A 25,696-nucleotide genomic window follows, 5' to 3' on the forward strand; every position below is an offset into this window, starting at 1 on the left:
CCCCCTGCCTGTACCTGTAGCCATTTGTTTGGAGAGGGGCCGAAGCCAAGAGCTAAGCTGCTTATGAATCCCTGTTGAAGCAGCTGAGTCTTAATAGTCAGGAAACTGAATTAAACAGGAGTCCTGGGTTGCAGGATCTCTTCTTAGCTTCATCATAACAAGCTGATGATTTTAGAAATTTTGCTTCTTAGCTTCTCAGTGAAGTGAGGGGATGAAAGCAGCCCCCTCCGTGTCACAGAAGGTGGTGAGGAAGATCAGTAAGCTGATGTTGGCAAAGCACTTCACACTCTAGATCAAAGGCACAATTATAAACACATGGAATTAACTATGATTGTATTATGCATCTGATCTATTCCCTTAAGTCAATGCCGTATGTCAGCATGGAAAAGCATTTTTGAGTCTGAGGTTCAACTGGCAACTTGCTTTTAACGTGTTTGTTAAACAATTAAAAGAAAAAGTTACCATGTTCAGTTGAACTGGCCTCTTACCCAGAGCCCATCTTCAGACAAAACTCCCATGGGGGTCATTTTTTTAATGAGGATGTCAAGCCAAATTTGGTCCTCTGTGTGCTTTGAGTTATCTTTGCTCTCACTCACTGGCACTTTCCTCTGTAGGACTGACTGTAGGGGTGAATTCTGGTCTACTTAAGAGGCTCTGAGTCCTTGTGTAAAAGAATTTTTTGTTTTTGATGGAGGGCAAAAACATTGGGCCTTGATATTTGCCCTACTTCCTTCCATGAGGAACAAAAACGAATGTCTCCTTGCGCCGTTAAAAAAAAACAACAAAAAAACCCCCCTCGTTTCAGGTAACGTCAAACCTGTGCCTATTAATAAACCCAGCTAAGTACAACTGAACCCTGAGAGTCTGCATCTTGTCAGATACATCTGAATGTTGTAGAGCTGTTCCCCAATTATAATAATTTCAGTGCAAAGGAAGCTGGAGATCCAAACAGCTAGGGCTGGGAGAAGAAAGAACTGACGACGAGGCAGGAGCTGCAAAGGGGCTGAAAAAAGAAGGGCGGGCTGAAGGGAGGAATAAGCTATTCATGAGTTTTAGTTAATGATTCATAATAACTGTCACAGGTACATCCAGAAAGGAAAGATGAGCATATCTTAACAAAATACCACAAATACCATGCAGACCCTTTCGGTGTGAGTGCCCTGTGCCAGTGGAGATTGGATCACAATGCCTCGGTCAAATCCAAGGGTTTAATCTGACTTCAGGGCTAGGAGAGGATGGGATCTTAAGGAAACTGAAGAGAATGCCAGGGGGAAATACTAGCAAAGCAGATGATTTTGAGCAATCAAGTGTAAACCAGGTAAAATCCAGAACTCAAGGGAAATATTGCCTGAGGGAAAGATGAGGTTCAAGGTCCTCTTTCACATAATCCTTGGGAAGCTCCATAGAAACCGAAGCAGGTCTGTGAAGCAGGACCCGAGAAGCTGAAGGGACCAGGAGGACAGGAGAGAGACTCAGAGGCAAAGGCAAAACCTTGGTAGAGCTGCAAACTGGGCAACTCATTCACTCATTCTCTGCCACCCAGCCCGCTGCTCTTCCATTCGGTGAGGACTGATCCTGTATGAGCCGGGCTGGAAGCCTGTTGGTGGTGAAAGAATGAGCAGCTGGTACACGAGTTGTATGTTTCACTTGCTCAACAGATATCTGAGCGCTTCATGTTGGCAAGACACTGTGCCTGCTCTTCTAGACGGGGCTTCCCAAACTTTTATGGAGTGTTAGGGCTTTTTTGTTTCCCTACAAATGTTATAATTAGCAGAGCTAGAGGTAGGCAGGTGACAGTGCAGTCACTGCTGGAAGGAGGGGAGGAGCTTTGATGGCCGGCTTTGATCCTTGCCCTCATCCACACAGGAAAGGAAGAGTGACATCATGACTCCTTGAAGGCCGGCTGGCGGCCATGACTGCAGTTTAAGTCAGGCCCTGCTGCAAGGCCCCAGACTGGGTCGAGAACAAGTTGGTCAGTTGCATCCTGAATCTTCTGGGGCCACTGACTATATACATCCCCCTCCCAACTCAGGGTATTCAAGGAAATGCTGAAATGTGTGGCAGTCTTCTCAGTGACCCAGAACGAGGGTGCCCCTGGCCTGCATTCTGCTCTCCCTGGACACACCCAGCGAGGTGCTGTGGAAGGAGCTTTTGGGAATGAGGTATCGAAATGCCTTACTCTATCGAAGTGTGCTTGTTTGCTTTGGTTTGATCATCTGTGGAAGGGTTAGATGTATGGGGTCACATGGTAGATATTTTTGGCTTTGCAGGACATAGAGTCTCTGTTTTAGCTACTCAACTCTGCAATTGTAGCTTGAAAGCAGCCATAGACCATAAGAAAGTAAATGGTCATGGCTGGGCCCATAGCCCATAGTTTGCCCACCCCCAGCCTATGGCCTCAGGTACCTGGTAACATTCCGTCATCTTTTCCTTCCATATTGTTCACTCCTCTGAGTTCAGTAATAGCGAACTTTGCCACATGGTCTCAATTTACATGTACTATCCAACTTAATTTCTTTTATTGTTTGAGTCTCTGCCAGAAGAATATGTTTAAATCTCTTCTCATTTCTAAGTAAAATATTTTAGTGCGACTTCAAGAAGTAGCAGCTCAAACTCAGACATGGCATTTAGTTAGCAAAATATCTTGTTAATCACTTTAAAGCTGAATCGCGTGTATTAGAATTAAGGAAAATCTTTCATTTCCCTGATATAGACGAGCAACATGGCAAGAGAAAAATATTACTGATTGAATTGACTGTCAATTTAAATCCTTAACTTTTTCAAGTTTTAAAAAAGAACGGTTTTGTTCTTGTTTGCATTTGGTTTCTTTCCTCAAATTGTGTTTCACAGTTCAGAAAAAAAAGAGGAAAGAAAGAAAAGGAACTTCTTACCATATTGCCCTGGTCCTGACTGCTTCATTTTTCTTAAGAAACGTACTCAAGGAGCTTTCATTTTAAAGATTTCTTGACTGCATGGAATGCACTGATTGTTTAGTGGCCATTCTCTAGGCCTGTGTTATACAGAAGCCTCTTAAACCGTAGCACTTTCTACTTGTCTGTAGGCACTCATGAAGTTTCATAAACAACGGTGGAAAAAGTACAATTTGAAACATTCATTTTGTCTGCCTAAGTAGAATATATCTCTGTGCAGAGGATTTTGACACCAGCTTAGAGACGCCTTAGTGTTCCTGCAAAAGGAGAGTCAACTGTGGCAAAAATGAGTTTCCTCATGTAAGACAGAGCAGTGTCTTAAAGCTTTCAGTGATGCTGAGTGTGTGTCACTGTAGTATTACGGGCTAGGGCTGCCATAACCAAATAGACTGCGTGGCTTAAACAACAGAAATTTCTTTTCCCACATTTCTGAAGGCTGGAGGTCCACGATCAAGTTGCTGGCGAGTCTGGGCCTAAGACCTCTCTCCTGGGCTCACAGGTGGCCAACTTGCTGGGTCCTCACATTTTCTTTTCTCTGTGCACACCCATCCCTGTGTCTCTTTGTGTGTCCATATTTCCTCTTCTTATAAGGACATCAGTCAGATTGGATTAGGGCCTACCCTAAGGGCCTCGTTTAACTTAATCACCTCTTTAAAGACCCTGTCTCCAAATTTACTTGCATTCTGAGGTACTGGGGGTTAGGGGCTTCAACATATGAATTTGGCTGGGGGGAAGAGAGGAGGGACAAAATTCAGCCATAACAGTCTCTAGTAATATTACATGCTGGCATTCCTGTAGGATTCTGATCTGGGAGCAGAACAAAAGCCCAGGACCTAAGGATAGGCAGGAGAGGCTGGCCGCAGCATGTGGGAGCCAGGACATGGCGCTGGCAAAGGAGAGGTGCTGACTCTGGAACCAGAAAGAGTTCTTTCCTGTACATTTGCATAACTACTTCTGAAACCTCCGCCCCATCCATGGGGTGAGGGTGATCACAAAAATTGGCCCCTCCACCTGTCACCCAACGGGAAACTCTGACCGCACTCTTACTCCTCTGTAGGCTGTGTGACTCGCTGCTGGCCTCAGAGATCGGAATACAGGCTCAAAGACAGCTCAGTGTGGAACCTAATTCTGAATCAAGATGAATATGTGTCTGCTATTTGTGTGCTGATGGGCTCTATGAGCATGTCTTGTCTTATCTGCCCAGTTCTAGGCCCTGTTTCATAGGGTGAGCTTAACAGGGCCTGTGTTATAAGAGTTACACTGTCCTGACTCACAACCACAAAATCTTGATGGCTTAAAACCATCAAAGTTTATTTTTGCTTTGTGTTAGAGTCCAATGTGGGGTAGGATGGAGAGTGGGTCACTATCCCAAGTCTCTCAAGAACCCAGGTTCCTTCCATCTTCTGATGCCAGATCATCCATGTGTGGCCACCAAGTTTGCTATAGATGGGGAAGAGAGAGCACAGGATCACACAAGTAAAAGGCTGTATGTGTGAGCCTTGGAAACACTTCTGCCCGTAGTCCATTGGTCAGCATTCAGTCACATGGTCCCAGACTTCCTGCAAGAGTCCTAGGAAATGATTGCCATGGGTTCCCCACAGTTTTTCATTGTCTCTCTGAACACACATCTATTGTGTAAGCTTCTGTCACTTTGCAAAAATGATTTCAGCATGGACCTTTCATTGTTATAAAGGCATATTGAAGTAATTCAATATCACACAGCAGTTGGTTTTCTCAGCCTATCCTTGGTTGTACTCCCAAACGCCTGGAGAAAGATAACCATGCTATTCTAGGGGAATTTGGTGTCCCAGGCTGTTAGAGCAGGATTGCTGGCGATCAGGACTTATTCCAACCTGGGTGGCTCTTTCTTGCCATGTTCAGACATGTTTCACCGTTGAAAGTATTTAAATATTATGCCGGTCTGAAAGTGCATCCTTCCTTCACCCTTAGCCACTCTAGGGAATCTAGACCGTCCTGGAGGGGGTCTTAGATAAGGCGAAGACTGCCCCACAGGAACCTCAAAAAGATTCTGGTGCTTTTCTTGATTTTTCTGGGAAGTTGGTCTGGGAATGATGGACATGAGTCTGTTATGATGGACAAATGCTCACTGACCTAACCCTTCCATCTCCATGGTTTCCAAATGAAGACCCTTTAGACTCATTTTGTTAATTACACAGAATTTTTCTTGAATTTTAATTTTTTCTGATTCCTAAACAGTTGTGTGTACAAAGCAGGTAACCTTTCTTAATTTGGGTGTATGATTTTTCCCCTGAATGTTATTCTAAAATTAGGAGGAAGCAGCAGTGTGCTATTGACTCCCTGCAGTCGAGTTCGGAGCAGAATTGAGGCCACTGGGCTGAAGAGGAGCATGGAAGGGGACCTCACTGAGATGGAACTCCAGCTCAGCCGTGTCAACCGCCAGGTGTCAGAGGCAACCAAATCCCTGGGCCAGCTTCAGCTCCAGATCAAGGTATTTTCAATTGTAATGCAGAGGTGAGGCAGGGATGTCTCTGCTTATGGGAGCAAACCAAGCAGCAGGTTGTGTTGAGCAATAAATGTGAGGACAGCAAATCTAATCCTTCGGGAGAGCAGGAAGATGCTTACGTTGAATTGCTGGGGCTTGTTCAGAGCACGCATGCGTAAGCGCAGGTCCCGCTGAACTGCCAGGGATCCACGTCCCCCGCGCGTGTTTTCTCTCGCAGGACCTTCGGTCGCAGCTGGAGGACAGCACACGCCTGAACAGTGAGCTGAAGCAGCAGTTGGCGGTGGCCGAGCTGCGTAACGCTCTTCTCCAGGCTGAACTCGAGGAGCTGAGGGCCTCGCATGAGCAGACAGAATGCGGGCGCAGGCTGGCAGAGGAAGAGCTCCTGAAAGCCACAGGAAAAAAATCAATCTTTTCCACACCCAGGTGGGGCCTGTAAACTCACCATTAGCCATGTCAGCTGGTGGGAGGCAATGGATCCACACTGGTTGGCCTAGGACGGTACACGGTTGCCACGTGGAGCCTTGCAGGTGGCCGGTGAGGCAGGGAGAGCCTTTGGCAGCAGAGTGGCGGTCTCGCCCTTCATTCATCCCAGATGCATTGGTTCCCTAGGGCTGCAGCAGCCAAGTTCCCAAACTGATTACAGAAATGTAATCTCTCACAGTTCTAAAGGCTAGAAGTCTGAAATCACGGCATTGGCAGGGTCGTGCACCCTCTGAATCTTGCAGGGAGTCCTTCCTTGCATTTTCCCAGCTTCTGGTGGTTTGTTGGCAATCATTGGTGTTCCGTAGCTTATAGATACGTCACTCCAATTCACCTCCTTCACATGGCATTTTCTCTGCATCTTAACATCATCTTCCTTCTGTATCTGTCATTGTCCAAATTTCCAAATTTTTATGAGAACATCAGTCATATTAGATTTGGACCCACTCTAATGACCTCATTTTAACTTGACTACCTCTCTAAAGACCCTATTTCCAAGTAAGTTCACATTCTGAGGATTGGGGGTTAGGACTTCAACATATGTTTTTTGGGGGAGGGACACAATTTGAACCAAAACACTAAGCCCTGCCAGAAGAATGTACTGTCAGGGTACTCACAGCTAGGGTGCTGGGGAGAGAGAGAGGAACATTCGCTAGGGTTCCAGAATCATTTGCCTGCTTCTCCTTTTCCTGCTAAGCCATGTATTCCCCGAGCATCCCAGGATTCGAAATAAATGCTCCTGCTTCAGAGCCAGGAGATTTCAAACAATTCTGAGTGGCTGCTGACAGATATGATGAACTGTCAGGACTGGCTTCTCATGGAAGGTTATGTAAGTGACACAAAGCAAGAATTCTTAAATCGTTGCCATTCTCATGGAATCAGGAGAAGCCATAGTGGCTAGGACAAAAGCTCGATAAACATTTTTAGGGCACCCACCGTAAGCTGAACAGGTATGCATGGTATAGACAGATGCAAAATATCTCCATCGTCCTAAAAAGGTGGAGATCTAAGTTAACACACTGCAGTGCACTGCTGGGATTGTAGTGATAAAGCAAGCACAACCCTACAGAAAGCCTTCCCTGATGATCCTAGACTTAGGTAGATGCACAGTATGCTTAATCTGAGTCATGAAGGACATGGAAGAAGTCAGCCAAGTAGAGAGAAAAGTCAAGGTCAGAGGCATGGGGAAAAGAGGGAATTTAGGATGTTAAGGAAAATTGATATACTTACTATAGCATACGGTAGGGGGTAGGAGAGATCAGCAGAATTGATGCTAAGGGAGAGGCAGGTAGAACCAGGTCACCAGGGATCTTGATTTTGAGACTGATGGAGTTTGAATTCTATCATGCGGCTAATGGGGGTCTGCTGAAGAATTGTGAGTAACTGGGAGGCAAGTTATTAAATTTGCATTTTAGGAAGTTTACTCTGGTGATTGTTGTGAAGGATGGATTAATGCAACTAGGGGCAGATGTGCCATTCTCTGGGATATTTAGAAACATCTGTGGGATCATTTTGGTTGCCATAGAGACTGGGAAGTACCACTGACATTTAGTGGGCAAGGTCCAAAGATACTAATGCTCCCGCAAGATACAGGATAACTCAACATCCCAAAGAATTGCTCCTCCCAGAATGCCAACTGTGACCCCACTGAGAAACACTGGATAAAAGGAAGTATTGATATAAACCAAAGATGTACCTGCTGGAAGGCAGTGCATTTAGTTTGTGCCTACAGTTTGTGCCCATGTGCATGACACGATCCTATTAGGATACCATGTGGTATAAAACAAATAGGCTATACGTTATGCATAATTCCCAACAGGCTAACTTACTTCAATATTTTCTTTATCTCTCAAGAAAACTTAACTAAATACAATGAGTGGGAATCTTATAAAGTAGAATATTGAAGTTTTAAAAAGTAAATCATTCACTGTCTGTAGTACTTAATATCTGTTGGTAACAAATTATTTGCCATTCATGTTATAACTGATGATATACCAGTGGGTCCCAGTATGATGAAAAACCACTAGCCTAGAGAGAGATAAGGACATCAACCAGAGCAAAAGCAGACATGGAGAGAAGGAGATAGATGTGAAAAAGAAGAAAGAAAATTAGGTAATAGCCCTGATCTCCAGAGCAGAGTTTCTGAAACTTTACGCGTACAAGAGAAACTAACACAAAAATGCACAGTCTCAGGTCTCATCCCAGACCCACTGAATCAGAATCTCTGCAGTAGGAGGAATCAAACGAGTTTTCAGGTGATGCTGCCAGTGCAGAAACTACCCTTTGAGCAGCTCTGGCCTAGGTGACGTGTTGCTCACGAAGGACTTCTCCCCCACCTTAGCCATTGGTGGCCCCCTTGCAATTACTGGAACACCGTCAATCTTCTGATTGACATACAATGAGTATTTTCTAGAACCTTCTGCATCCCCAGATTTCTAGCCTGGAACAAACATATGAGGCCAAACTTATCCTTGTCTAATTACATGTGTCCTTTTTCAAACCTGAGCTGTGACAATCTAGATTGCTTTTCTGCACAGTACTCCCTCACCCGCTGCTTCCCAAACCGAACCAATCATTCAGTTTGAAAAGATTTTAACCATCAACTCCCTAGCAGGTTTTAAATGATTGTATGTATAAACGAATCACCATTTATATTGTACCCTTCTTTACAAAGAAAGAGTTCCTACGGAGTTATGTGCAGTGAGCATCCCAGCATACTCCAGGAAATACCCTCATCCCTCCAGGCCACACCCATGGCAGTGGGAGGCTTGAGGCACACAGAGCCTGGCTCTCCATAAGGACAGAAGAAGCAACCTTGATGAAGATGCTTCATGCCATCAAGGAGGTAGGGTAGAACCTGTGAGGCTGGAGTATCTCTCTTCCTATTTCCAAAGGCTTAATCTTGCCACTGAGAGAGGTACTAGCTAGAGGAAAAGTGAATGAACAGAAGAGAAATTAAAAATAGGAAGGCTATGCCTTTTAAATACATTCTCTATGCTAAGATTTCACACCCTCAGAAAAACTGTGCTACAAACACAGACCAAAAAGGAGTTTCAGCCTCTAATGTCACAACCCAGGAAGGAAAGGATTAGGGCAGCGTCAGCCAAAGAACACAAATAATCCTCCAGTGTAATGGAGGTTTCTCAGGCCTTGGGGATGAGGCTCATCTAAATTGCTTTGCCCACCCCCTCACTGCAAAATTAATAGAAGCAGAGGTAGATAGTGAGGAAGATGTTCTTCCCCTGGAGCAGCATGCAGGAAACTGAGTTTTATTCCCTAAACCCCTGCTCTCCACATGTCTGCTTTTGACCCTGACTTCTGCTCTGGGATACTTGCTCCTTCCCCATCAAAGAGCAAAAGGCAGAAAAACGTATTCCTCAGCCAGCTGAAAACCAAACACATGTTTGGGGCTTGTAGGTTGTCTGGGTCCATTTCTCCTTTCTGACTCAAGCTGTCATCTCTCCAGTACTAAACCTCTGATGGATGAAATCTCTTGCATTCAAGTCTAATGTGGTCTCCTAGGCCTGGAAATATGGCTTCATGAGTGTGGCTGAGGAGAGGAAAACACCCTCCTGGTCAGAGCCCCTCCCATCACATGTTCTGAACAGACCAGCTTGCCTTTGCACCAATGATCTCAACTCGCCTAATGAGGATGTTGCTTTTCCTTAGTACGCGAGTCTCCTCAGCCAGAAGAAGAAACTGGAGGTTGATGTTGCCAGGATCCAGAAGGAAGCTGAAGAGGTGATGCGAGGGTGTCAAAGTGCAGAAGAGAAGGCCAAGAAGCCACCTACAGAGGTGGGTCCATTGACTGTCTGCTTACTCCTGTCTTTCAGAGCTGATGGGAGCGGTAGCCAAGGGGCAAGGGCAAAGCTGCAGACAAAAAGGATTCCATTGATTCTCCATATAGCTAGCGGGAGGTTAGCTGACCCCTCTGCCTCTGTCCCCATTTTGAAAAATTAGGCCAACTGGCTCCTCCCTTCCACCCTGTCCACACAGTGAAAAGGAGCAGCTGAATTGCCATAGGCAAAATCTTATGAAAGCAAGAGATTTTTTAAAAAGTTAATCCACTTTCCACTTGCAAATCAATATATCTAGTGTCTAGAAACAATTCCTCTTGTGTTTCCTTACCCATAGCTATTTTTCCTGGGGTCTGTAATAGCTTTATGATGATCTGCAAAGAATGCTTATTGCACTTATTTTTTTAAAATTTTTATTTATTTATTTACTTATTTATTTTTGGCTGCGTTGAGTCTTCATCGCTGTGCACAGGCTTTCTCTAGTTGCAGCGAGCGGGGGCTGCTCTTCATTGCGGTGTGCGGGCTTCTCATCGCAGTGGCTTCTCTTGTTGCAGAGCACGGGTTCTAGGCATGCGAGCTTCAGTAGTTGTGGCTCATGGGCTGCAGAGTGCAGGCTCGGTTGTTGTGGCACATGGGCTTAGTTGCTCCACGGCATGTGGGATCTTCCCGGACCAGGGCTTGAACCCATGTCCCCTGCATTGGCAGGTGGATTCTTAACCACTGCGCCACCCGGGAAGTCCCTATTACACTTATTTTTTACAGCCCATACTATTGCTTCAGTAACAGAGTCAGGTTGGTGAAGAAGGGCTTCAGGATTGGTGTACCTTCGTTATCTGCAAGTTTAAAATTGTTGATAGTGGTGCTTTTCCTGAATGAGACTAAGCTTAGGTTTGGCTGCCTTGACTGTACCTTTGTGGGAACTGGAAAAAGACACCTGCTGGACCCCCACCGTGGGTAGATGCAGACTTCTCTCAAAAGGCATGGCAAGCAGAAGGCAATACTCAGAAAAAAAAAAAAAAGTCATGGAGGAGGGAGGTGAGGAGAAGTCTGTGTGTGAAGAACCCAGCCTTGCAAGTGCCAGTGCTTGCTGAGCAGAGCTTGGGCTTGATTTCAGCCTCCACCCACTCCATCCCCATCAGGTGGTCTGTGTAGTCCATCAGACACACAAACACATGCAGCAGCCCTGACCTTGCCCTGTGAGTGAAAACTGATGCTCTCGCTAAAAAGTATATGGGAATCGAGGAGACAAGATATTCAATTCGATTTTACATTAGTCGTTTTAAAATTCAAGAGGAGGGAAAAGCTTACTGAGTTATTTAGCATTTGGGGAGCTAAACAAAACTTTTGCACCAAATCCTAGCTACCAGATCACTGTAGAATCCAGACGAATGGGGAAGCGTGCCTAGCACTCAGCCATTTTGTATCAAAGCAGATGCTTTCTGATGGAAAAGAGGTGTGTGAAAGCTTAAAAGCGTTTGGCCAAGGAAAAAATAATATGCTTAACATTCACGAAAATCCACATGGATAGAAAGGAATAAAAAGAGCTTTTACTCCTGCTTGGTAGGTCTATGCAGTCACACGTTAGGAAGACTCTATCTGCATAACCTCACCTTTATAAGATTTCCTTGGCAGTGTTGAGAAATGAACTCACTACCTCTTTCCTCGCTTTAATCCTCCAATAGTTCGGCTGTGAGTTCCAACCCCACATAGCAGAACCCAGTTACCTCCGTCGTTCATTCTTTGCCCCCACCATCTACACAGACGTCTCACACTTAAATTATACAGATGGTTGGTAACCTGATAGACAGAGAAACTTTGTCTGGGAGGGCAGTGTTCTTACATTAAAGGCACTGAGAGAGTCATGAAACAGTTCTTAACAATTGCAGCAAGACGCCAAGCCCTTAGTGTACATAGCCAAGAGTGGGCTTCACAAGAATTAACCCTCCTTGTGCCAGATTGTTGGCACTGAGAGCCTCAGCTGCTACCAAATTCCTGGAGCCTAAATTTGTTTGCAGTTGCGAATCACAGAATTATAGAAGTGAGACGTGAAAAAGGTTCTCATAGGCACTCCACACGTTTCCTGGTGAATGATGTTAACAGGACGCGTCCTGGTGCTTTACTCAGTTAAAAGCTGTACCTTCAGTTGGTCATCTTTCTTTCAATACAGGTGTTGTATAATAATACTCACATGGTGTTTCATCTCTGGTCTGTTTCCACCACCCCTCACCCTAATCTCCAGTAGCTGCTGCTATCGTGATTGCCTTCTGGTTAACAAACTCGAGGGCCACAGAGGTCAGGGAGAGCGTGGTGGGAAGGGATTAAGTACACAGAGGCAAGGCATTGCACCTAGTCACATCAGGAACAGAAGACTGTGGGTAGAAATGTCAAGCTTGATTGGCTGCTGGACTGTCTCAGTCCCTTTCCTTCTTTTCTAGGTAGCAAACATGTCAGAAGAACTGAAGAAGGAGCAAGATACCAATGCCCGCTTGGAGAGGATGAGAGAGAACATGGAGCGGACAGAGACTTACAGGAAAGGCTGGATGACACTGAGCAGACTGTCGTGATAGGGAATAGAAAGCAAAGCCAGAAACTCGAATCCAGGGTAGGAGTTCGCCTGCATAATCATGGGGTCTTGACAACTCCCAGTTCGAAGCTTATTGTCCCGTAATATCACACCAGATAGTCCCTGCCTCCCTCCTCACTTTTGCTTGTAACATGCTCCGATCTTTGACAGTGTCAGAGCTCAGTATATTCTTTCATTCTTCTTGACTTTGGGCCACTAAATAGGACTTTTCTTGGACTGGGTGCAATCCGCCATCCTGCTAAGTAACAATGCGGTACCTCCCGCTCACCTGCGCCAGCTCTAGGGCTCCCCACAGCCAGGGAGACCAACTGTTTCCAAACACACCCTCGCAGTCTTGCTTCTGTGCCTTTGCTCCTGTTATTTCCTCTGTGGAGAATGCCCGTTTCCTAACAGCCAGAGAAAGGGGAGGGAAATAACTAAATCAAGGATCAAAAAAGACTTAGTGAAAATATAGTAAGGCCTGACAGAAATGATGTAGTACCTGCCTTTAGGGAGCTCAAAAATAAATAGCAAGACCTAGCTTGAAAATAGGATTTTTAAAATTATCGAATCAATTTCAGTGACACCGTATAGGTCATGTGACAAATGCTATAAGGATGGAAAGAATATTTGACTGGGATTTCATGGTTCAGAAGGGCCCCTGAAAAATATAGTACTGTGTTTGCACATTTATGGTATATCCGTATAATGGAATACCAATGCACATTTATGGTACCTCCATATAATCACACTGATTAGAAAGGAGCGAGGAAGAGCTCTGTAATGTCCTGGAGATCATGGCTAGTGGTATAATAATGATAAAAGGTACAGGCGATGTTGAGGGTATACAAACTTCTGTGCAAGAAAGAGGGGAAATATGAAGACATGTACACATTTGCTTGTATTTTCAAAAAGAATTGGTGACAGAATAAAACAAGGACTAATAAAAACAATTACTCATAGGAAGAGAACGCAGAGATAAAAGCTAGACCTTCTGGATGCAACTTGTGTAGTTGGTGTGATTGCAAAATCATATGAAACACACCCCCCCCTTCAACCCCCTACCCCGTGAGCTGCTTTATTTCTCTCCATACCACTTACCACCATCTAACATAGTCTGTATTTTACTTTGTTTCGTTTGTGTGTTTCCCTTCCTTAGAATGGATGCTTATAGAGGGGAGAGATTTTTGTCTGTTTTGTTCCCTGCTGTATCCCTGGCCCTGGTGTCTGGTGCATAGTAGGCAACAAATATTTGTTGAATGAATATTATGTTAACCTTGGTTGTATAACTCTGTAAGGCTGCAGGCCAGCTGTTCATCTGCACTACAGCCCTCCCACAAAGCAGGGCTATGGGGCTGTGGGTGACATATGTGTGACAAAAACTCAGAGTCTGATTTCTTTAGAGAGTCAGAGCTTAACACGGAGAAAGTAGCTTAAGATGAGGCAGTACATTGGCTGAATTCTTAAAGAGTGCTATATATAGCTTATTCTCTCTCTATACACTACGTACACTCATCATACACATGTGTGTAATTTTGTAATCCAAGAGGGGAAGTTTATCACCTCTGCATGGATTAGCCTTTCACATCCTTGAGTCTAAACAGCCCTTTTATGAGCTCACATAGTTCAGCCAGCTCACTTTTGGCAAGGCAGTTTTCCCAGAGAGTTTGCCCTGTTTCACCACGGCCAGAATGAGAGTGCACCCGTCTTCCCTGATGGTGTCACTATTTCAAATGATCGTGCCGACAGGCAAATGCAATGCCCGCCTGGCTTGCTGGCTGCCCGCCTGTCATCTGAGACCGTGGTTTGCTTGCAGGTCTGTGAACTGGATGGTGAACTGGAAAGCGAAGTCCGACGCATCGCGGAGTCCCAGTGGGGAGCCCGCAGGTTTGAGCGATGCATCAAAGAGCTGACCCACCAGGTACTCCAGAAAGCCACTCCCTGTTCCCCTGGCTGTGCTCCACCCTGGGCGGGTGTGCTCCCTCAAGTCTGAAACGACCCCCTAGGTCTCCTGTAGTTCGCTCTCCATCTTTGGTCTCCTTCAGCGGGAGACGTCAACCTGCCCTTCCAGGGCTCCTGTGCTGTTATTAGTTTGGGGTAGTCCCGTTTCAGAGCTCTCAGGAAGCAAAATGTGAGCAGCAAGTTGCAATTAGAAGGGAAAAGCTATTTATACTCTCCTTGTTTTTTTCACACATAATGTCTGCAAGCACTTTCAGAAAGACGTCTTCCTGTGAGAGGCTGAGTGAGAACAATGTGTAAATGAAGTGACTGGCAGAGACGGGGGAAGGGGGGTGTGTGTGACTCAGCCATCAGGTTGCATGGGACGCTAGCTTAATTGGAGCAGGGGACATTTCCACTCTTGTTTTCTGGCCGCATGAACACTCCAGGCCACCGAGGACTCTATCTGGTGCTGGTGCCAGGTGGAAACACAGCAAATGCTGAGAGGTCACTGCAGCTTTCTGACTGTTTCCCTGTGGACTAGCCTTGGTCTAAGCAAATAACTGAAAAGAGGTGGGCAGACTTCTTACCAGTAACTAATGTATTGCCAAACAAGCAACGTACTCCTTCACTTGTGTTTTCATTTTCTAGCCTTTCTTCCCTTTCCTTCAAATGGAGAAGACCAGAGATTCCATGGTAGCAGAGGCACAGTGCTCATCACTCTGGGCCCAGCACCTTCCTAGCACAGAGTAAGTGCACGTATTTCAGTTGTTAAACACAGATGCCAAAGGTCACTTTCTAGCCCTCTCCGCTGCACAGTACAGCTTGTTCCAATGAAAAGGCAAACCCATCCTAGGTGCCCGCTTTACAGCAACTTGGACAGCACTCACGCAAGATCTGCTGGTCCTGATGCTGGTCCCTGAGGTTGAGTTGGTGTCAAAGACATCAAAGTCTTCCTTCCTTGCAGTAGGAAGGATAGTGTTGATAAGAAAGCAGAACGCTTCAGAAGCATCATCTTGGGCTAATTAAGATGAAATGAAATGAGCTATTTGCACAGTTCTTCTTTGCTGAATAAGTGGTTCTTTTCTAAGGCGGGTCAGTCTGACACTGGGGAATGCGCCCATGGAATGTGTGGCTGAGGAAGTAAACACCTGGGGAACGTGAAAGGTGTGCTATTCTACTCTTTTCTTGAGCAAGGATAAAACACGAGGAAGCAAAATGCTGCTTGTTAATCATGTCTGGCTTTTTCTTTCTATTTTCCTATGGATTATTCTTACCGTTTTCTTCTGTAAACAGGTTCATCATAAACAATGCACCAAAGCTATACTTTCTTTGGTTTCTGTTGTCCCAAGGAATACAATCTTATTCTATTGTATTTTTATCTTTGTTTCTTGGTAGCAATAATTTTAGTGTTTCCCTTGTACTAGTATGGTGGTGTACTTCTTGATTTCTTCCAAGTGTCTGCCCAATGTTTAGAGTATATCTATTCAATTATGCAGTGATTTTCTGCCATCAAGTCAGATAATACCTATTGAGTACCTTTTTATGTAAGATAACAGGCTAGACCCTGTCAGTTTCAAGAGACATTAGAGAGCTCTCCACGTTCTTTGATATCAATGCCTGGTTTTGAAATGTTCAAGGTAGATGTCGAGTCAACTCAATCTGTTCTCCTTTAACATCAAAATAACCATAAGGACTATGAGGCAGGGTGTTTAGTGACAGTACATTGTAGATGCCATTGTGAAATGTCATTTTGAAAGGGACATAAATACGGTTTTCCTTTCCTAGGAAAAATCCTCCAGGAAGATCATACTGTATTGGAAAAGGGAATCAAGTGTCACCCCATCCACAACAGTTCTATGGCCAGTCCCCACTGAGCATTTATCTTCCCCAATATGTCCCTCTAGCATCTGGAAATTCATCCTATTTTCCTCTCCCCAGTGTCTAAAAAGGTATGCTATAAAGCAGGACATAGGATTAGGAACCTGTACTCGTTATAGAAGGTAAAGACAGTTTTCCTCCCCTCCTCCCTCCTTTCCATCCACCTGCTCCATGTTACCTTTGTCTGCTTCCTATATTCAGGGATCTGTGTGTAGATGTTATTTAATCCTTACCAATCTAAATATGGATATAGTATCTTCATTTCTAGGGATAAGAAAACAAAATTTAGTCTTGAGTGTGTTCTCCAGGAACTGGATGCCAGGATGGGGTTAAAGTACAAGAGATTTATTGGAGGTAACACCTGGGAAAGTTAAAGGGGAGAGCAAGCAGGCTGAGGCAGAGGAAGCTTCCAGAGCACCTTGCAAGTCTGACACCTGTGAAAGGAAAGGGTGAAGGAAGGAGGATGGGATAAAAGGAGCCTCCGGTTGCAGTGCAGCTCTGGGCAAGTCTCCAGCACATAGATTGCTGTAAGAAGTCCGATGCTGGGCAAAAATGCCAGCTCCTGGTAACTTGGCTGTGCCCCACTATCGGCTGGGGGCTGCTTGCGGAGTGTGTGATCTCAGTATAAATGCTACAGCAGATCCCAAAGGCACTGCAGTTGGGGGGTTTCAGGTACCTGCACGCCTCACAGCTGAGTGGCAGGTTGTTTTCTTGAAGGGAAATCTGAGCCCTGCACAACTATGGCAACCACAGTTACTTAATGCCTTGGAGGGAGCTGAGATATGAACGTAAACCTAACAGAGGCTTTGCCTCCCCACGTGGGGGGAACATTAATAGCAGCAGCCACCTAGCCTTTTTCAGTTTTCTTCTGTGTGGCCTCCTTTACCACACAGTAAATTTACTCAGCTGAGTAAATTGGTTTTAAGCAGTTAAACCTCTATTGGGTTTGGAATTCCCTATGACCACATAATTCTGTGAGTCTTCAAGTTTCTTAAACCTGAGAGGTAGAGAGCTAGGCGGATTAAAACAAAGAGGGATTTTATTTTTAAAGTAGATATCTCATTTCCCCAGTCTGGTTATTTCTTATATATTGGCCCCTGCCTTAGGAAGTTTAAAATTAGTAATTAATTATCTACTATCAGATTGTACTTTAAGGTGGAAGTGGGGGAGGAGTGCTCTAGGCAACACAAAGAGTTGGTTAAACCAAACTCTCCTTCCTCCCTCCCTTCCTTTATATATATATATATATATATATATATAAAACAGATAACATTGTATCACTTTGGGGTGTACAACTTAATGATTTGATATATGTTTACATTGCAATATGATTATTACAACAAGTTTAGTTAACACACATCACCCCACATAGTTGCAAATTTTTTTTCTTGTGATGAGAACTCTTAAGATCTATTCTCTTAGCAACTTTCAAATATACAATACAGCATTGTTAACTATAGTCACCATGCTCTATATTACATTCCCAGGACTTATTCATCCTATGACTAGAAGTTTGTACCTTTTGACCACAATCACCCATTTACCCCACCCCCAATCACCCCCCTCTGGCAGCCTCTAATCCATTCTCATATTTATGTGAGTTCAGTTTTTTTAGATTCCACATATAGATGAGATAATATATTGTCTTTCTCTGACTGATTTATTTCACCTATTATAATGCCCTCAAGATCCATCCATGTTGTCACAAATGGCAGGATTTCCGTCTTTTTTATGGCTAAGTAATATTCCTGTGTGTGTGTGTGTACACACACACACCACATCTTCTTTTTCTGTTCAGCTGTTGATGGATACTTAGATTGCTTCCATATTTTGGCTACTGTAAATACTGTTGCCATGAACATGGGGGTGAAGATATCTTTTTTGAGATAGTGATTTCATTTCCTGCAGATAAATACCTACAAGAGGAATTGCTGGATCATATGGTAGTTCTATTTTTACTTTTTTGAGGAAACTCCATACTACTTTTCATAGTGGCTACACCAATTTGCATTCCTACCAAGAGTGTACAAGGACTCCTTTTCTTCACATTCTCACCAACACTTGTTATTTCTTATTTTTTTGGTGATAGCCATTCTAACTAGTGTGAGATGATACCTCATTGTGGTCTTGATTTGCATTTCCCTGATGATTAGTGATGTTGAGTACCTTTTGATGTACCTGTTGGCCATTTGTATGTTTTTTTTGGAAAATTGTCTATTCAGATCATCTATCCATTTTTAATCAGGTTTTTAATTTTTTTGACATTCAGTTGTATACTTTCTTTATTTTTTTAGATATTAACCTCTTCTCAGATAAATGATGTGAAAATATTTTCTCCCATTCCACAGGTTGCCTTTTCATTTTGTTGATAGTTTCCTTTGCTGTATAGAAGTTTTAAAGTTTGATGTAGTCTCACTTGTTTATTTTTGCTTCTATTGCTTTTGCTTTTGGCATCAAATAAGAAAAAAAATCCTTGTCAAGACCAATGTCATGGAGCTTACACTCTGTGTTGTCTTCTGTTGTCTGAGTCTTATGATTCCAGGTCTTAGATTCAAATTTGTATCCATTTTGAGTTCATTTTTATGTATGGTGTAAGATAACAGTCAAATTTCATACTTTTGCATATGGCTGTCCAATTTTCCCAACACCGTTTATTGAAGAGGTGGCTGTCTTTTCTCCATTATATATTCCTGACTCATTTGTCATAAATTGGCCATTTATATATGAATATTTCTGGGCTCTCTATTCTGTTCAGTTGATCTACATGTCTGTTTTTATTCCAATACCATACTGTTTCAATTACTATACCTTCGTAATATGTTTGAAATTGAAATCGGGGAGCATGATGCCTGCAGCTTTGTCCTTCTTTCCCAAGGTTGCTTTGGCTATTCGGGGTCTTTTGTGGTTCCATTCTATTTCTGTGAAAGGTGCCATTGTAATTATGGTAGTGATTGCATTGACTTTGTAGATTGCTTTGGGTAGTATGGATATTTTAACACTAATTCTTCCAATCCATGAGCACAGAATATCTTTCCACTTATTTGTGTCTTCTTCACTTTCTTTCATTAATGTCTTATAGTTTTCAGTGTGCAAATCTTTCACTCCTCTTGGTTAAATTTATTCCTAAGTATTTTATTCTTTTTGTTGCAATTATAAATGGTATTGTTTTCTTAATTTCTCTTTGTGATAGTTCATATTAGTGTACAGAAACATAACTGGTTTTTGTATAATGATTTTGTATCCTGCAAATTTACTGAATCCTTTTATTAGTTCTAACAGTTTTATTGAAGTCTTTAGGGTTTTCTATATAAAATATCATGTCATCTGTAAATAGAGAGACTTTTACTTCTTCCTTTCCAATGTGGATGCCTTTTATCTCTTTTTCTTGCCCAATTGCTCTGACTGGGACTTCCAGTACTACGTTGAATAAAAGCGGCAAGAATGGACATCCCTGTCTTGTTCCTGATCTTAGTGGAAATGCTTTCAGTTTTTCACCATTGAGGACGATGTTGGCTGTGGGTTTGTCATATATGGCCTTTATTATGTTGAGTAAAGTTCCCTCTATGCCTACTTTCTGGAGGGTTTTTATCATAAATGGGTGTTGAATTTTGTCAAAAGCTTTCTCAGCATCTATTGAGATGATCATATGGTTTTTATCCTTCAATTTGTTAATGTGGTTTATCACATTGATTGATTTGTGTATATTAAAGAATCCTTGCATTCCTGGAATAAACCCCACTTGATCATGGTGTATGATCCTTTTAATGTGCTGTTGGATTGTGTTTGTTAGTATTTTGTTGAGGATTTTTGCATGTATGTTCATCAGTGATATTGGCCTGTAGTTTTCTTTCTTTGTGACATCCTTGTCTGGCTTTGGTATCAAGGTGATGGTGGCCTTGTAGAATGAATTTGGGAGTGTTCCTCCCTCTGCTATATTTTGGAAGAGTTAAGATAGAGTTAAGCTAAGATGGGTCTTAGCTCTTCTCTAAATGTTTGATAGAATTCGCCTGTGAAGCCATCTGGTCCTGGGCTTTTGTTTGTTGGAAGATTTTAAATCACAGTTTCAATTTCAGTGCTTGTGATTGGTCTGTTCATATTTTCTCTTTCTTCCTGATTTAGTCATGGCATGTTGTGCATTTCTAAGAATTTGTCCATTTCTTCCAGGTTGTCCATTTTATTGGCATAGAGTTGCTTGTAGTAATATCTCATAACCTTTTGTATTTCTGCAGTGTCAGTTGTTACTTCTCCTTTTTCATTTCTAATTCTATTGATTTGAGCCTTCTCCCTTTTTTTCTTGATGAGTCTGGCTAATGGTTTATCAATTTTGTTTATCTTCTCAAAGAACCAGCTGTTAGTTTTATTAATCTTTGCTATCGTTTCCTTCATTTCTTTTTCATTTATTTCTGATCTGATTTTTATGATTTCTTTCCTTCTGCTAACTTTGGGGTTTTTTTGTTCTTCTTTCTCTAATTGCTTTAGGTGCAAGGTTAGGTTGTTTATTCAAGATATTTCCTGTTTCTTAAGGTGGGCTTGTATTGCTATAAACTTCCCTCTTAGAACTGCTTTTGCTGCATCCCACATGTTTTGGGTTGTCTTGTCTCCATTGTCATTTGTTTCTAGGTATTTTTTAATTTCCTCTTTGATTTCTTCAGTGATCACTTCGTTATTAAGTAGTGTATTGTTTAGTCTCCATGTGTTTGTATTTTTTACAGATCTTTTCCTGTAATTGATATCTAGTCTCTTAGCGCTGTGGTCGGAAAAGATACTTGATACAATTTCAATTTTCTTAAATTTACCAAGGCTTGACTTGTGGCCCAAGATATGATCTGTCCTGGAGAATGTTCCATGAGCACTTGAGAAAAATGCATATTCTGTTGTTCTTGGATGGAGTGTCCTATAAATATCAATTAAGTCCATCTTGTTTAATGCATCATTTCAAGCTTGTGTTTCCTTATTTATTTTCATTTTGGATGATCTGTCCATTGGTGAAAGTGGGGTGTTAAAGTCCCCTACTATGAATGTGTTACTGTCGCTTTCCCCTTTTATGGTTGTTAGTATTTGCCTTATGTATTGAGGTGCTACTATGTTGGGTGCATAAATATTTACAATTGTTATATCTTCTTCTTGGATCAATCCCTTGATCATTATGTAGTGTCCTTCTTTGTCTCTTCTAATAGTCTTTATTTTAAAGTCTATTTTGTCTGATATGAGAATTGCTACACCAGCTTTCTTTTGGTTTCCATTTGCATGAAATATCTTTTTCCATCCCCTTACTTTCAGTCTGTATGTATCTCTAGGTCTGAAGTGGGTCTCTTGTAGACAGCATATATATGGGTCTTGTTTTTTTACCCATTCAGCCAATCTGTGTCTTTTAATGGGAGCATTTAGTCCATTTACATTTAAGGTAATTATCAATATGTATGTTCCTATTCCCATTTTCTAAATAGTTTTGGGTTCGTTATTGTAGGTGTTTTCCTTCTCTTGTGTTTCTTGCCTAGAGAAGTTCCTTTAGCATTTGTTGTAAAGCTGGTTTGGTGGTGCTGAACTCTCTCAGCTTTTGCTTGTCTGTAAAGTTTTAATTTCTCCATCAAATCTGAATGAGATCTTTGCTGGGTAGAGTAATCTTGGTTGCAGGTTTTTCTCCTTCATCACTTTAAATATGTCATGCCACTCCCTTCTGGCTTGTAGAGTTTCTGCTGAAAGATCAGCTGTTAACCTTATGGGGATTCCCTTGTGTGTTATTTGTTGTTTTTCCCTTGCTGCTTTTAATATGCTTTCTTTGTGTTTAATTTTTGACAGTTTGGTTAATATGTGTCTTGGCATATTTCTCCTTGGATTTATCCTGTATGGGACTCTCTGTGCTTCCTGGACTTGATTAACTATTTCCTTTCCCATATTAGTGAAGCTTTCAACTATAATCTCTTCAAATATTTTCTCAGTCCCTTTCTTTGTCTCTTCTTCCTCTGGAACCCCTATAATTCGAATGTTGGTGCGTTTAATGTTGTCCCAGAGGTCTCTGAGACTGTCCTCAGTCTTTTCATTCTTTTTTCTTTATTCTGCTCTGCAGTAGTTATTTCAACTATTTTATCTTCCAGGTCACTTATCCATTCTTCTGCCTCAGTTATTCTGCTATTGATCCCATCTAGAGTATTTTTAATTTCATTTATTGTGTTGTTCATCGTTGTTTGTTTCATCTTTAGTTCTTCTAGGTCCTTGTTGAATGTTTCTTGCATTTTGTCTATTCTATTTCCAAGATTTTGGATCATCTTTACTACCATTATTCTGAATTCTTTTTCAGGTAGACTGTCTATTTTCTCTTCATTTGTTAGGTCTGGTGGGTTTTTATCTTGCTCCTTCATCTGTGGTGTGTTTTTCTGTCTTCTAATTTTGCTTATCTTACTGTGTTTGGGGTCTCCTTTTTGCAGGCTGCAGGTTCGTAGCTCCCATTGTTTTTGGTGTCTGTCCCCAGTGGCTAAAGTTGGTTTAGTGGGTTGTGTAGGCTTCCTGGTGGAGGCAACTAGTACCTGTGTTCTGGTGGATGAGGCTGGATCTTGTCTTTCTGGTGGGCAGGTCCACGTCTGGTGGTGTGTTTTGGGGTTTCTGTGGAATTATTATGATTTTATGCAGCCTCTCTGCTAATGGGTGGGGTTGTGTTCCTGTTTTGCTAGTTGTTTGGCATAGGATATCCAGCACTGTAGCTTGCTGGTCATTGAGTGAAGCTGGGTGCTGGCATTGAGATGGAGGTCTCTGGGAGATTTTCGCCATTTGATATTATGTGGAGCAGGGAGGTCTCTTGTTGACCAGTGTCCTGAAGTTGGCTCTCCCACCTCAGAGGGACAGTACTGACTCCTGGCTGCAGCACCAAGAGCCTTTCATCCACACGGCTCAGGATAAAAAGTAGAGAGAAAGAATTAGTAAAGTAGGAAGAAAAAAGAAAGAAAGGGAGGAAGGAAGGAAGAAAGAAAGAAGGAAGGAAGGAAAGAATAAAGAAAGAAAGGAGGGAGGGAGGGAGGAAGGAAGGAAGGAAGGAGGGAAGGACAAAGGAAAGAAAGAAAGAAGGTAAAGTAAAATAAAATATAATAAAGTTATTAAATTAAAAAATAATTATTAAGAAAAAAAATGGACGGATAGAACCTTAGGACAAATGGTGGAAGCAAAGCTATACAGACAAAATCTCATATATGAGCCTACACATACACACTCACAAAAAGAGGAAAAGTGGAAAAAATCATAAATCTTGCTCTCAAAGTCCACCTCCTCAATTTGGGATGATTCGTTATCTAAAGGAGGGAGGGAGGGAGTGAGGGAAGGAAGGAAGGAAGGAAGGAAGGAAGGAAGGAAGGAAGGGTAAAATAAAGTTATTAAAATTAATTATTAAGAAAAAAATTAAAAAGAAAAAACTGACGGATAGAACCCTAGGACAGATGGTGGAAGGAATGCTATGCAGAGAAAATCTCACAAAGAAGTACACACATACACACTCACAAAAAGAGGAAAAGGGGAAAAAATCATAAATCTTGCTCTCAAAGACCTCCTCCTCAATTTGGGATGATTCGTTGTCTATTCATGTATTCCACAGATGCAGGGTACATCAAGTTGATTGTGGAGCTTTAATCCACTGCTTCTGAGGCTGCTGGGAGAGATTTCCCTTTCTCTTCTTTGTTCTCACAGCTCGCAGGGGCTCAGCTTTGTATTTGGCCCCACCTCCGCATGTAGGTCCCTGGAGGGCGTCTGTTTTTCCGCTCAGACAGGACGGGGTTAAAGTAGCCGCTGTTTCGGGGGCTCTGGCTCACTCAGGCCGGGGGGAGGGAGGGGCACGGAGTGCGGGGCGGGCCTGTGGCGGCAGAGGCCAGCGTGACGTTGCACCAGCCTGAGGCACGTCGTGCGTTCTCCCCGGGAAGTTGTCCCTGTATCCCGGGACCCTGGCAGTGGCGGGCTGCACAGCCTCCCCAGAAGGGAGGTGTGGATAGTGACCTGTGCTCGCACACAGGCTTCTTGGTGGCGGCAGCAGCAGCCTTAGCGTCTCATGCCCGTCTCTGGGGTCCGCTCTGTCAGCCGCGGCTTGCGCCCGTCTCTGGATCTCCTTTAAGCAGCGCTCTTAATCCCCTCTCCTCGCGCACCAGGAAACAAAGAGGGAAGAGAAAGTCTCTTGCCTCTTCGCCAGCTCCAGACCTTTTCCTGGACTCCCTCCCAGCTAGCCGTGGTGCACTAACCCCTTCAGGCTGTGTTCACGCAGCCAACCCCAGTCCTCTCCCTGCGCTCCGACCAAAGCCCGAGCCTCAGCTCGCAGCCCCGCCCGCCCCGGTGGGTGACCAGACAAGCCTCTCGGGCTGGTGAGTGCCGGTCGGCCCCGATACTCTGTGCGGGAATCTCCCCGCTTTGCCCTCTGCACCCCTGTTGCTGCGCTCTCCTCTGCGGCTCCAAAGCTTCCCGCCTCCGCCACCCGCAGTCTCCGCCCGCGAAGGGGCTTCCTAGTGTGTGGAAACCTTTCCTCCTTCACAGCTCCCTCCCACTGGTGCAGATCCCATCCCTATTCTTTTGTCTTTGTTTTTTCTTTTGCCCTACCCAGGTACGTGGGGAGTTTCTTGCCTTTTGGGAGGTCTGAGGTCTTCTGCCAGCATTCAGTAGGTGTTCTGTAGGAGTTGTTCCACCTTTAGATGTATTTCTGATGTATCTGTGGGGAGGAAGGTGATCTCCGTGTCGTACTCTTCCGTCATCTTCCCCTCCCCCCCATTTACTTTTGATTAATAGAGATATGTGGCCCTAAGCTAGATGAGCAGCTTGTCAGAGAGGACCAGCTCAGCTTAGTCCACTCATTCTGTTTTTTCTCATACTAGAATTATTACCTATCGTTAAAATTTGTGCAACTTTTCCCTTCAGGGAGACAGAGCTCTCTCCCTTGACCTTGTGGTTATGCCCAAACATGTGCATTGCAAAAAAATGAGCCAAATAACAGCACGGTATCATGTAAAGATGGAAAATTTTTGGTTGCGTAATCACCCTGAGACCTTCCTCACCCTAGGGCTTTCCTTACTCTAAAACCTTGCTTGAGCATAAATGCAGCCCACAGTCCTTTTATCTGATGCGCCTGGACATAACTGTGGCCAAAACTACCATCTCTTGAAATGTACTTGTCAACCCTGGCTAGTAGCCGTAGCTCCATGGAATGTAATTGATAAGCACCATATATATTGGCTTATGCCTAATAATAATATATCTTGAAGGGTTTTGAATTGATTATTTAAATGCTTTGGGCTAAAATACTGCTATGTCTAATAATTACCTGTTGACCCTTATAATTGTAAAGACAAGCTCCCTCTACCCAGAATAGGATGTTAAACTGATTACAAAACAAATAACTGTGGTTAATCTATCACATACCAAATCTGTGAAAGCTGGACTACATCCAGTTTGTGGAAAGTGCTGACCATGTTCTAAATTTCCAGGGAACAACAGTTATAAAATGGATCTGGTGCCTGCTAGGAATCTGAATCCATATATATCATACCAATATATGATATTCCATTCAATACTCAGAAGTTTAGATTCCTTTCACACATTTTTCAACTTTCTAACGTCAGAGAAGAACAAAAATATGACTAGTAGGCTCAGGGATTCCTTT

General features: G+C 43.2%; 1 protein-coding gene across 1 annotated transcript in view; it reads left to right on the top strand.

The window, feature by feature from the left end:
- The window catches only part of MYH15 (myosin heavy chain 15), a 172,509-nt gene that overhangs the window by 146,502 nt on the left and 311 nt on the right, over nt 1-25,696 (top strand). The window contains 8 exon segments of the mRNA XM_073804646.1: nt 5,222-5,260; nt 5,262-5,400; nt 5,633-5,809; nt 5,812-5,838; nt 9,565-9,690; nt 12,128-12,209; nt 12,212-12,294; nt 14,072-14,176. Of these exon segments, the coding sequence (XP_073660747.1) occupies nt 5,222-5,260; nt 5,262-5,400; nt 5,633-5,809; nt 5,812-5,838; nt 9,565-9,690; nt 12,128-12,209; nt 12,212-12,294; nt 14,072-14,176 (778 nt within the window).

The sequence above is a fragment of the Tursiops truncatus genome, chromosome 4 (genome assembly GCF_011762595.2).
Source record: "Tursiops truncatus isolate mTurTru1 chromosome 4, mTurTru1.mat.Y, whole genome shotgun sequence".
Classification (NCBI taxonomy): domain Eukaryota; kingdom Metazoa; phylum Chordata; class Mammalia; order Artiodactyla; family Delphinidae; genus Tursiops; species Tursiops truncatus.